At 46.4% G+C, this 12443-nt stretch overlaps 1 protein-coding gene across 1 annotated transcript in view; it reads left to right on the top strand.

Moving 5' to 3' along the window:
* Positions 1 to 3736: 3736 nt before the first annotated feature.
* LOC306918974 (very-long-chain 3-oxoacyl-CoA reductase-B-like) overlaps positions 3737 to 12443 on the top strand; it is a gene marked incomplete at its 3' end in the record, with an annotated part of 61892 nt that continues 53185 nt past the window's right edge. The window contains exon 1 of the mRNA XM_079531812.1: positions 3737 to 4100. Within this exon, the coding sequence (XP_079387938.1) occupies positions 3917 to 4100 (184 nt within the window). The remainder of the gene's footprint in view (positions 4101 to 12443) is intronic.

Below are 12443 nucleotides of genomic sequence, written 5' to 3'. Positions count from 1 at the left end.
GTGATGTATCCTGAGGTCATCACCTGGGACGTATCCTCAGTGATGTATCCTGAGGTCATCACCTGGGACGTATCCTCAGTGATGTATCCTGAGGTCATCACCTGGGACGTATCCTCAGTGATCCCGATTTACGTCCCAGTAGCTACCCTCGATCAGTCCCATCAGGGAATGAGCAAGGCCACACAATCCGTTGCTCCGGAACTACTCTGCCAGGACTGGGAGAACCAGATTCTGGTGCGTGGAAGGACTAGGCTCTGTGGGTTGACTCCTGTCCGGGCCCCTCCTACGTCTCACCAGGTCCACTCCTGCTCTCACCAGGCCCAGGACCTGTGCGTTGCACCAGACTCCCAGCACCAGGCACTTCATTCAGGAGTGGTGGATTATAATGGCCCTCCTAAAGGCCTCACCGAGGGTTGTTGGGCTTCCTCCTCACGGAGGACACAGGCTGGGGCGCTAACCCATACTGCTCCGCTCCTCACGGAGGACACAGGCTGGGGCGCTAACCCATACTGCTCCCCCTGGAGGACACAGGCTGGGGCGCTAACCCATACTGCTCCCCTCCTCACGGAGGACACAGGCTGGGGCGCTAACCCACACTGCTCACCTCCTCATGGAGGACACAGGCTGGGGCGCTAACCCATACTGCTCACCTCCTCACGGAGGACACAGGCTGGGGCGCTAACCCACACTGCTCACCCTGGAGGACACAGGCTGGGGCGCTAACCCATACTGCTCACCCTGGAGGACACAGGCTGGGGCGCTAACCCATACTGCTCACCCTGGAGGACACAGGCTGGGGCGCTAACCCATACTGCTCACCCTGGAGGACACAGGCTGGGGCGCTAACCCACACTGCTCACTTCCTCACGGAGGACACAGGCTGGGGCGCTAACCCATACTGCTCCCCTCCTCACGGAGGACACAGGCTGGGGCGCTAACCAATACTGCTCCCCCTGGAGGACACAGGCTGGGGCGCTAACCCATACTGCTCACCCTGGAGGACACAGGCTGGGGCGCTAACCTATACTGCTCACCCTGGAGGACACAGGCTGGGGCTCTAACCCATACTGCTCCCCTCCTCACGGAGGACACAGGCTGGGGCGCTAACACACACTGCTCCCCTCCTCACGGAGGACACAGGATGGGGCGCTAACCCACACTGCTCACCTCCTCACGGAGGACACAGGCTGGGGCGCTAACCCATACTGCTCCCCTCCTCACGGAGGACACAGGCTGGGGCGCTAACCCATACTGCTCCCCTCCTAACGGAGGACACAGGCTGGGGCGCTAACCCACACTGCTCACCTCCTCACGGAGGACACAGGCTGGGGCGCTAACCCATACTGCTCCCCTCCTAACGGAGGACACAGGCTGGGGCGCTAACCCATACTGCTCACCTCCTCATGGAGGACACAGGCTGGGGTGCTAACCCACACTGCTCACCTCCTCACGGAGGACACAGGCTGGGACGCTAACCCATACTGCTCACCTCCTCACTGAGGACACAGGCTTTCGGGCCTGTTGAGAACTCTAGTTCTCGCCGGCTGCCGGGCGCGTCTGCACTAATAACTTTGGGGCCCGTCTAGAGTTTAAATGAACCTAACCTTAACCCTAACCTCAATATGTTAAAGCTGCTATAAGCAATAGTTTTTCAGTATTTCTCAAAATTGTAATGACCTTTTTTTGTTGTATTCAGACAGCAATGGGTAAAACGCTCCCAAAACAAATGTAGTCTCTGTGACATATCTAGGGGCCGCAATCTGCATTCAAAGATGTTCCTAGAAGCTTTGTCATTTGCCTTTCTACTTCCTGATTGGTTAGTCATTTCATTTTTGACCAATGACAAAGCTTCTAGGAAAATCTTTGAATTCAGATTGTGGCCCCTAGATGTGTCACAGAGACTACATTTATGAGGGGTGCTAGCCCCTCCTATATACAGCTTTTGTCTCCACACGTCTCAATATTTGCCATTGACAATGAAGGAGAAATTAGATCAAATGTCCGCCAAATTACGTAAATTTAACCAACCAATCACATAAATTCAGTTGTTCATCAGATGATGTATAATGATAAGAGCGCCGCTCATTTCACACAGGTGTTATTTTTTTGGAGGAGTGTTTTACTCATTGCTGTCTGAATAGCAAATATATATGTGTGACTAAATTTGACTGAGGGACTGCCATTGGATTTTTTTGAATTTTCGTTTTTTCATGTAATATGAAAGCAGGGAATCATAGCTTCAAATTGACATATTGGTTGTTCAGTTTGACCCACCAGTTTTGGAGATGTGGCTTATAGAGTAATGTGTTGCAGAAAACAGCGAGTTGAGAAAACAGGCTTGTAAGGTTCACTTCTGTGGACTCTAACATTACACCTAGCTACATGTTTAAGCATTTATTCCATATTTACATATCTTCTGTGGACTCTAACATTACACCTAGCTGCATGTTTAAGCATTTATTTCATATTTACATGTCTTCTGTGGTCTCTAACATTACACCTAGCTACATGTTTAAGCATTTATTTCATATTTACATGTCTTCTGTGGTCTATAACATTACACCTATAGCTACATGTTTAAGCATTTATTTCATATTTACATGTCTTCTGTGAACTCTAACATTACACCTAGCTACATGTTTGGGCATTTATTTCATATTTACATGTCAATTTCAGCTCTGAAAAAAAAAGAAAGAGAGAAGGGCTGGGGCGGTAGCGGTGGTTTGCTCTTCACCGCGGCTTGTGACATCATGTTGTAGTTCGGTGGGCACCTCACCACCGAACATCCAGACTATGAATGAGCCTTAAGGCCCTTAAAACAAGGCTCTAGACATCCCAAAACAAACTGGTCAGGCTACTACTACTACAATGGGTCTGGTCCACAAGATTCGCTACACCAACGAAGTCCAGTGTTCAACAAACCATGTACAACCCAGATTCGGCACAAACAAGGGACTAAATTAATTTCTCTCTTATGCCACCAAAATGTGGAACGCCCTACCAACAGTCATTAAGACATGCAATCCCTAGACTCCTTCAAAACCGCTCACAAAGGGCACCTACGGACGGCTGCAATTCGAAACTGGCCCCCGTAAAATTGTATTGTAAAAGTTGTACTTGAAATGTACTGTAATTCTGCAAACTGTAATCAATCAATCAATCAATCAATCAATCAATCAATCAATCAATCAATCAATCAATCAATCAATCAATCAATCAATCACATTGAAACCAGCATTCACATCATTGGTGTAATATCACTGTTCTGTCACTTGGTGGAAGCAAAGCGTCAATATTTAAACAAGGCAGGAGAACCAGGCCAGCAGAATGCACTCACAATAACGGCTTGATAACATTGCTGCTGTACCGACATATGATATGCATGAGTTATATAGTTAGTGATACTATTAGATAGTGATTGTAAACCTGGCTTCTGTTTGTAATGATGCAGAAGCCATCATTACAAACATAATACATTAATGGTGGACCCTCTTGTAAACAAGTGTAATGCTTAATTTGGTCGTCCACTCACAGTTAACAGCCTTTGTATTGAGTTTGTGCTTGAAATGTACTGTAATTCTGCAAACTGTTAATAAATATTTCAATCAATCAAAATGTTCTCGAAAAATACATTGCAGGGAAGGGAACCGATCAAAAGCCACGTGCGTCGACCCGACCAATGAGAACGCACGTAGCTTCACGCGCTACGACGTCAACCAATCAACAGCTCGGCTGATTACAGCTCCGGAAGCGTCAACACGGAAGGGGAAGAACGCCCAGGCAGCAACAACTTAACTGTCAGGACGCTTTTTTTTAAACTCATATGCATACTATTAAACCAGTGGTCTCTCTCTCCACTCCGTCAACATTAAAACAATAAATAAATACATAAAGTCTGCTGCGTAGCGCGAGAAGCATGGAGAACGGGGAGGCTGTCATACGCACGTTACGCGCGGCGGAGACGCCACTCTTCTGGCTGGGAGCGCTGACCGCGGCCTGGATGGCGTTCAGCGGCGTGTACAGCCTGCTGGCCGGCCTCAGGGTGTGGGCTCTGGGCAACGGCGGCGCCGTGACCCCCAAGCGGCTCGGGAAGTGGGCAGGTTAGTGAGTCAGTGAGCGGCTAGACGCGCAGTGTTGTTGGTCTGCTATCTGTTGGAAGAACAAACTAGTTTAGACTAGTCATTGGTTAGACATGGGTTAAAGGGGAATTTCTCCCTAAACCTTTTTTTTACAAAAGTAAGTTGATAATTATGTATATTGACCAAAACAAATAAAAAATAAAAAAATAAAGATATAGGGAAGCTGCAGCTGGAGCAGAAGCTGGGGCTGGAGGGGTCTAACACCAGCTCACGTAGACCAGGAAGAGTGCAGTGTCAACAATGCATGGAGTGTTGCTGTCACATCATCTAGAACAGATGTAAACAAAAAACAATTGCGTGATTGAATAGGAGTTCTAGCGTTCTAGCTGCCCCGTGGGAGGTTAGGGTGAGGGTTTGAGATTGCAGTTGTAGGACTAATGACTGGTCTAACCAATGACTAGTCTAAACTAAGTACTGCACCCCATTTACAAGGTTTAACGTGTACCTAAACGTTCCAATTTCAAATATGAAGTGCTCGCCCCGGGGTCCACGGATGTTAGGGTTGTGCACGGGCGGGTATTGACACTTGTGCTTTCCGTATTCTGCAATAAAAAGCGTGTTTAGCCCGACCGATGAATTGAACATGGTGGACCCTCTTGTAAACAAGTGTAATGCTTAATTGGGTCGTCCACTCACAGTTAACAGCCTTTGTATTGAGTTTGTGCTTGAAATGTACTGTAAACTGTTAATACATATTTCAATCAATCAAAAAAAACGCCGGCCAGTTTCTCAGGTTTTTTTCACATGCTTTCAACTACGTGCCCCTATCGGTCGGGACGTGTATTGCACTCTGATACAGAATTATAACTTATTGGACACCGATCGGATTAAAATGCATTTTATTAAAGAATATGGAGTTAATTAATGGATGCCCGGCCCGTGCAAAATGCCAACATCCATGGCCTCGAGGGTGAGCACTTTATATTTGAAATCTGAAGGTTTATGTACACGATAAATGTAGCAAGGCGCTCAAAACAGGGGCAAGTTAACGACGTGTGAACAATGCTAGTGATTTCAAGGGGAGAGAACTATTAACTTTACAGATCTGTAAGGAAGTGGTTCTCAAACTTTCATCTCAAGGGGCCCTGCCCTCATTTGATATTTGGTCACCAACCCGACCCCCATCTGAAGATGTTTTGCGCCAGGGACTCCCTGAAGGCAAGATATGAAAGAAAAACAATATATTCAAAAAATGTCAATACTTTTAACTTAAGATTTGTTTGTTTTTTAAGTTAAAAAATGTCAGATGTGCAGCTCGAGCTGGTAGATCTATTTGGATCCCCCCCCCCCCCATGGACCTGAGGGACCCTGGCCTGGACCCCACTTTTTTTTAGAACATTAGCAATACCACAAATTAAGACATACTTGTTACAAGAAAACGTCCTGTCCTTTTCTACTTTGTCCTGAGTACAAAGTAGAAAAGTGTTGACATCACCAAACATAAAGTAGGCTAGTCATTCTGCAGAATGGCCCAGTTCACTATCATCATTATTGGAATTATAGCAGGAATAGCCTTTGATTTGTTGACTTTGCTGTTGTACTTGCAATTTTGAAATGACACAATAGTTTCTGCGTGCACTGTCGTGTGCACGTGCACTGTCGTGTTGTGCACGTGCACTGTGCACGTGCACTGTCGTGCAGGATGTCATGTTTGCCTTTATCTGCCCATAATGCTGCTACAGTATACTGTGCATGTGATATTGTATTTTATTCAAGTTTATTTTTCTTGATGCCTACTAGTACCCATAATGTATATTGTGGTTAGGCCACTGTGTGGAGAGTTGATCTAAAACAGTTGTAACCAATGTGCAGCCTGTGGGCCAGAACTGGGCCTTGCGTGATAATATCTGGCCTGGTAAATGATGTTGCAAATAATTGACTATATTTTCAGACTGTCCCACATAATGTCCACATTGAGAATCTATACCTAAAGACTGCTTTTATCCGTGTTGAGTAGGGATGCACCGAAAGGGAAATTCTTGGCTGAAACCGAATATAGGTAATAGTTGGCCGAAAACCGAATAGCCGGTTATCCGAATATGATTAATATATATATATATCTTTTTTCCTACCATTGCTGTCATGGCCGTACCTTAAAGCTACCTGATTTATGCCAAAATAAATGGTTATGGCAAAACTTAACTTAAATAATAATCACTATTATGGGTCCATAAAACATTGATTCAGCTCTTTTGAATGCATTAATTGCATACACTATTCGGTGATATATTTTCTGCCTATTCGGGCCGAAAATACATTTTTAGCCATTTTTTGCCGAATATTTTCTGCGGCCGAATATTCGGTGCATCACTAGTGTTGAGGGAGTGACAGGCAGGTGGTTCACATCACTAGTGACAGGCAGGTGGTTCACATCACTAGTGTTGAGACAGTGACAGGCAGGTGGTTCACATCACTAGTGTTGAGACAGTGACAGGCAGGTGGTTCACATCACTAGTGTTGAGACAGTGACAGGCAGGTGGTTCACATCACTAGTGTTGAGACAGTGACAGGCAGGTGGTTCACATCACTAGTGACAGGCAGGTGGTTCACATCACTAGTGTTGAGACAGTGACAGGCAGGTGGTTCACATCACTAGTGACAGGCAGGTGGTTCACATCACTAGTGTTGAGGTGGTTCACATCACTAGTGTTGAGGGAGTGACAGGCAGGTGGTTCACATCACTAGTGACAGGCAGGTGGTTCACATCACTAGTGTTGAGGGAGTGACAGGCAGGTGGTTCACATCACTAGTGTTGAGGGAGTGACAGGCAGGTGGTTCACATCACTAGTGTTGAGGGAGTGACAGGCAGGTGGTTCACATCACTAGTGTTGAGGGAGTGACAGGCAGGTGGTTCACATCACTAGTGACAGGCAGGTGGTTCACATCACTAGTGTTGAGAGAGTGACAGGCAGGTGGTTCACATCACTAGTGTTGAGGGAGTGACAGGCAGGTGGTTCACATCACTAGTGTTGAGAGAGTTACAGGCAGGTGGTTCACATCACTAGTTCACATCACTAGTGTTGAGGGAGTGACAGGCAGGTGGTTCACATCACTAGTGTTGAGAGAGTGACAGGCAGGTGGTTCACATCACTAGTGTTGAGGGAGTGACAGGCAGGTGGTTCACATCACTAGTGTTGAGAGAGTGACAGGCAGGTGGTTCACATCACTAGTTCACATCACTAGTGTTGAGGGAGTGACAGGCAGGTGGTTCACAGTATTTCTCCATGAAAAGCCTTCGTGTCGACTGACGACTGTTCCAGTGGTTTTGAGTTCAAAAGTAAAGCCTACGTCAGAATTGTACAAAAGCAACTACTGTTGGTTACGTTCCACTGTCTGGCCTATTCGTAACTTTGTCTGATTTGTTTCGTTAATACGTTGAAAACAGATCAGAGGTCAGATCAGAGGTGTTTTAGCCCATCGTTAATACGTTGAAAACAGATCAGAGGTCAGATCAGAGGTGTTTTAGCCCATCGTTAATACGTTGAAAACAGATCAGAGGTCAGATCAGAGCTTGTTTTAGCCCATCGTTAATACGTTGAAAACAGATCAGAGGTCAGATCAGAGGTGTTTTAGCCCATCGTTAATACGTTGAAAACAGATCAGAGGTCAGATCAGAGGTGTTTTAGCCCATCGTTAATACGTTGAAAACAGATCAGAGGTCAGATCAGAGGTGTTTTAGCCCATCGTTAATACGTTGAAAACAGATCAGAGGTCAGATCAGAGGTGTTTTAGCCCATCGTTAATAAGTTGAAAACAGATCAGAGGTCAGATCAGAGGTGTTTTAGCCCATCGTTAATACGTTGAAAACAGATCAGAGGTCAGTCATCTGTCTCTATACTGTATACATTACCTTCTGACTTATGATTGATTTAACCCATTCTGGGCGGGAACCCCTTTTGGTGTTTTAAGCATTATGTTATGCTTTAGCTATTGAAAAATAGCAGACCTACAAGCTCATAGCACGCCACCGAGTGGCGCGCTACGAGCTTGTAGGTCTGCTATTTTTGAAAAGTCGTAAAAATGTGGCGCAAATCTTTGAATATATATTTCAGAGCGAACATTTTTAACTAAAATATTGGCTTCTGGGGGGGGGGGGGGGGGGGGGGTCCATGGAACTACATACTTTGAGATGGGGGGTCCGTGGCCCAATAGAGATAATTCTGGGGGTCCTTGACATGAAAAAGGTTGAGCACCACTGACATGAAAAATGTTGATTTTTTTTTAATTGACCTCAGTCCAAAATGGGTTAAGTGTCTGTGACTGTAAGACAGACACAGAGCCAGTTCAGAACAAAACCAACTATGCTGTCAATATTTATTCATAATAAATGCTCACTGTGGGCTTGTAGATCGGCTGTTTTCGATGAAGAGGTTTGGGTGTGTAGAGGAGGGGAATACTAGCTGTTATTATCGAGCCCTGGGAGGAATGTAGAATCAATCAGTAATTGATGTATTAATGTAGAATCAATCAGTAGAATCGAAGAACGACTGACATAAAAACATAGCTTTTTCAGAAAACTGTCAGGATGTAGAAGACATTTTTTAGAATCTGATCTCAGGTCAGAATGGGAGAATGTAGAATGGGAATTCTGGATCAATCAGTAATTGATGAGGCATTCCAAGATGGGTTATTATTAATCACATTCGCAATTATTTGTGTAAGTAACATTTCATAATGGTTATTACAGCCCCCTAACGGATGTACTGTATAAAACTCAGACATGTTACTTTGCATGGGTTCTTATTCTTTGTTTTGTCTCTGGAACCACATCACCATTGGGTTCTTATTCTTTGTTTTGTCTCTTGACAAACTTAGCACATCACCATTGGGTTCTTATTCTTTGTTTTGTCTCTTGACAAACTTAGCACATCACCATTGGGTTCTTATTCGTGTCGTCCTTTGACCCACAGTCAGCCTTTGACAAACGTAACACATCACCATTGCATAATTATTACAGTGATTGCACAAGTATTACATGAGCCAATTGGTTCATGGCTCAATGCTGATAAGACTGTTGCTTTGGCACGTTCCATGCACATGTTGCGACCTGTTGTAGATTAAATAATCTTCCAAAGATGAAGGAATGACAAAGTTCTTCAGGGTGAAGTATTGAGAATGTATTAAGAACATTCAGCAGAGTAACAACATACAGAGAGTGAGGAACAGGTCTCCTTGCCTGTTCCAGCAGCCCCTCCGGGCGCAAGCCTCCCCTACTTTCATTCTCAGACAGTCCTTAAAGTCTTGTCTTAACAGAGATGCTATACTGAATGTCCATATAAGGATCTGCACTAAACATAAGGGCGACACACAAATAAGTATACCTTTGCTGATGACAGCATGGAGGAGTCAAGTCAGCTGTTAGATTGACAGCTGTAGTTGAATTAGACTGAGCACATTGGCGAGCAAAGATACTGAATGGAAGGCAGAGAAATACAGAATTATGCATATATTTGGCAATCTATTTGACATTCTAGAATATCCATTACAGACCGCAGGTCGCATTTACTATGAAAACGTGCATTTCCCGACAGTCCATCAATTGATACTCGATGAATCGTTAACACGTTGGGACCGTAGGACCTGAGTAATTAATTTTGCGCCATGCGCTGGTTACGCATGACGAGCAGGCTCGTCTTAAGGTATTTAATATCGCTAGAACATTGCCTCACTGTGTTTCATTTTTGAATTTTTGAATCCGTCAGGATGTAGAAGACATTTTTAGAATCTGATCTCAAGTCAAAATGGGTTAAGGATGGCAAGCTGTCGTCACCTCATAGCAGTCGGTGTTATTTGCACAGCTTAAGGTGGGGAAAGTGGCGGTCGTAAGTTGATTGAGTTGCATACTGTTTCACCCTCTAACATTACATATTTCTACTAGTTCATTGAAATGTCATGCACATTTGTCCAGTGCATATGCAGGCCTGGTTGACTAGATTTGATAGATTGAAGACATTTTGAAGCTCTTGCTACTGAAACAATCAATTATATTTATGGAGAAATCCTGTAATTTACCATGCATCTCAATGGGTGAGAAGGACAGCATCTCAATGGGTGAGAAGGACAGCTTGCCATGGCAGGATATGTGTAAGAAAAGGTTAAAATGAAGCCCTGGGACATGATTTCTGCCTGTCACCTGGTCCTGTCCTGGTCCTGTCACCTGGCAGAATGCCACGTGGCAGAAAGGTACCTGTTACCTGGCAGAATCTACCTGTCACCTGGCAGAATCTGAACCCATTCTGGGTGGGAACCCCTTTTGGTGTTTTAAACATTATGTTATAATTTAGCTATTGAAAAATAGCAGATCTACAAGCTCATAGCGCACCACTGAGTGGCGCGCTACGAGCTTGTAGGTCTCTGCTATTTTTGAAAAATCGTGAAAATATTTATTTCAGAAAACTGGAGGATTTAGAAGATTTTTTTTTAAATTTTGAGGTCAGGCCTAAATGGGTTAACTTAAAATACACCCTTCAAGGAAACAGCAGGTGGTGATAAAGTAACCCCTACGGCCTACCCCATCTGTGTCTCAGAGGAGGCCTGTGGACAGTTCAGTAACCCCTACCCCATCTGTGTCTCAGAGGAGGCCTGTGGACAGTTCAGTAACCCCTACCCCATCTGTGTCTCAGAGGAGGCCTGTGGACAGTTCAGTAACCCCTACCCCATCTGTGTCTCAGAGGAGGCCTGTGGACAGTTCAGTAACCCCTACCCCATCTGTGTCTCAGAGGAGGCCTGTGGACAGTTCAGTAACCCCTACCCCATCTGTGTCTCAGAGGAGGCCTGTAGACAGTTCAGTAATCCCTACCCCATCTGTGTCTCAGAGGAGGCCTGTAGACAGTTCAGAAATCCCTACCCCATCTGTGTCTCAGAGGAGGCCTGTAGACAGTTCAGAAACCCCTACCCCATCTGTGTCTCAGAGGAGGCCTGTGGACAGTTCAGAAACCCCTACCCCATCTGTGTCTCAGAGGAGGCCTGTGGACAGTTCAGAAACCCCTACCCCATCTGTGTCTCAGAGGAGGCCTGTGGACAGTTCAGTAACCCCTACCCCATCTGTGTCTCAGAGGAGGCCTGTGGACAGTTCAGTAACCCCTACCCCATCTGTGTCTCAGAGGAGGCCTGTGGACAGTTCAGTAACCCCTACCCCATCTGTGTCTCAGAGGAGGCCTGTGGACAGTTCAGTAACCCCTACCCCATCTGTGTCTCAGAGGAGGCCTGTGGACAGTTCAGAAACCCCTACCCCATCTGTGTCTCAGAGGAGGCCTGTGGACAGTTCAGAAACCCCTACCCCATCTGTGTCTCAGAGGAGGCCTGTGGACAGTTCAGTAACCCCTACCCCATCTGTGTCTCAGAGGAGGCCTGTGGACAGTTCAGTAACCCCTACCCCATCTGTGTCTCAGAGGAGGCCTGTGGACAGTTCAGTAACCCCTACCCCATCTGTGTCTCAGAGGAGGCCTGTGGACAGTTCAGTAACCCCTACCCCATCTGTGTCTCAGAGGAGGCCTGTGGACAGTTCAGTAACCCCTACCCCATCTGTGTCTCAGAGGAGGCCTGTGGACAGTTCAGTAACCCCTACCCCATCTGTGTCTCAGAGGAGGCCTGTGGACAGTTCAGAAACCCCTACCCCATCTGTGTCTCAGAGGAGGCCTGTGGACAGTTCAGTAACCCCTACCCCATCTGTGTCTCAGAGGAGGCCTGTGGACAGTTCAGAAACCCCTACCCCATCTGTGTCTCAGAGGAGGCCTGTGGACAGTTCAGAAACCCCTACCCCATCTGTGTCTCAGAGGAGGCCTGTGGACAGTTCAGTAACCCCTACCCCATCTGTGTCTCAGAGGAGGCCTGTGGACAGTTCAGTAACCCCTACCCCATCTGTGTCTCAGAGGAGGCCTGTGGACAGTTCAGTAACCCCTACCCCATCTGTGTCTCAGAGGAGGCCTGTGGACAGTTCAGTAACCCCTACCCCATCTGTGTCTCAGAGGAGGCCTGTGGACAGTTCAGAAACCCCTACCCCATCTGTGTCTAAGAGGAGGCCTGTGGACAGTTCAGAAACCCCTACCCCATCTGTGTCTAAGAGGAGGCCTGTGGACAGTTCAGTAACCCCTACCCCATCTGTGTCTCAGAGGAGGCCTGTGGACAGTTCAGAAACCCCTACCCCATCTGTGTCTCAGAGGAGGCATGTGGACAGTTCAGTAACCCCTACCCCATCTGTGTCTCAGAGGAGGCCTGTGGACAGTTCAGAAACCCCTACCCCATCTGTGTCTCAGAGGAGGCCTGTGGACAGTTCAGAAACCCCTACCCCATCTGTGTCTCAGA

The sequence above is a fragment of the Electrona antarctica genome, assembly GCF_951216825.1.
Source record: "Electrona antarctica genome assembly, contig: scaffold_304, whole genome shotgun sequence".
NCBI lineage: Eukaryota > Metazoa > Chordata > Actinopteri > Myctophiformes > Myctophidae > Electrona > Electrona antarctica.
This window is presented reverse-complemented; position numbering and strand designations above follow the sequence as displayed.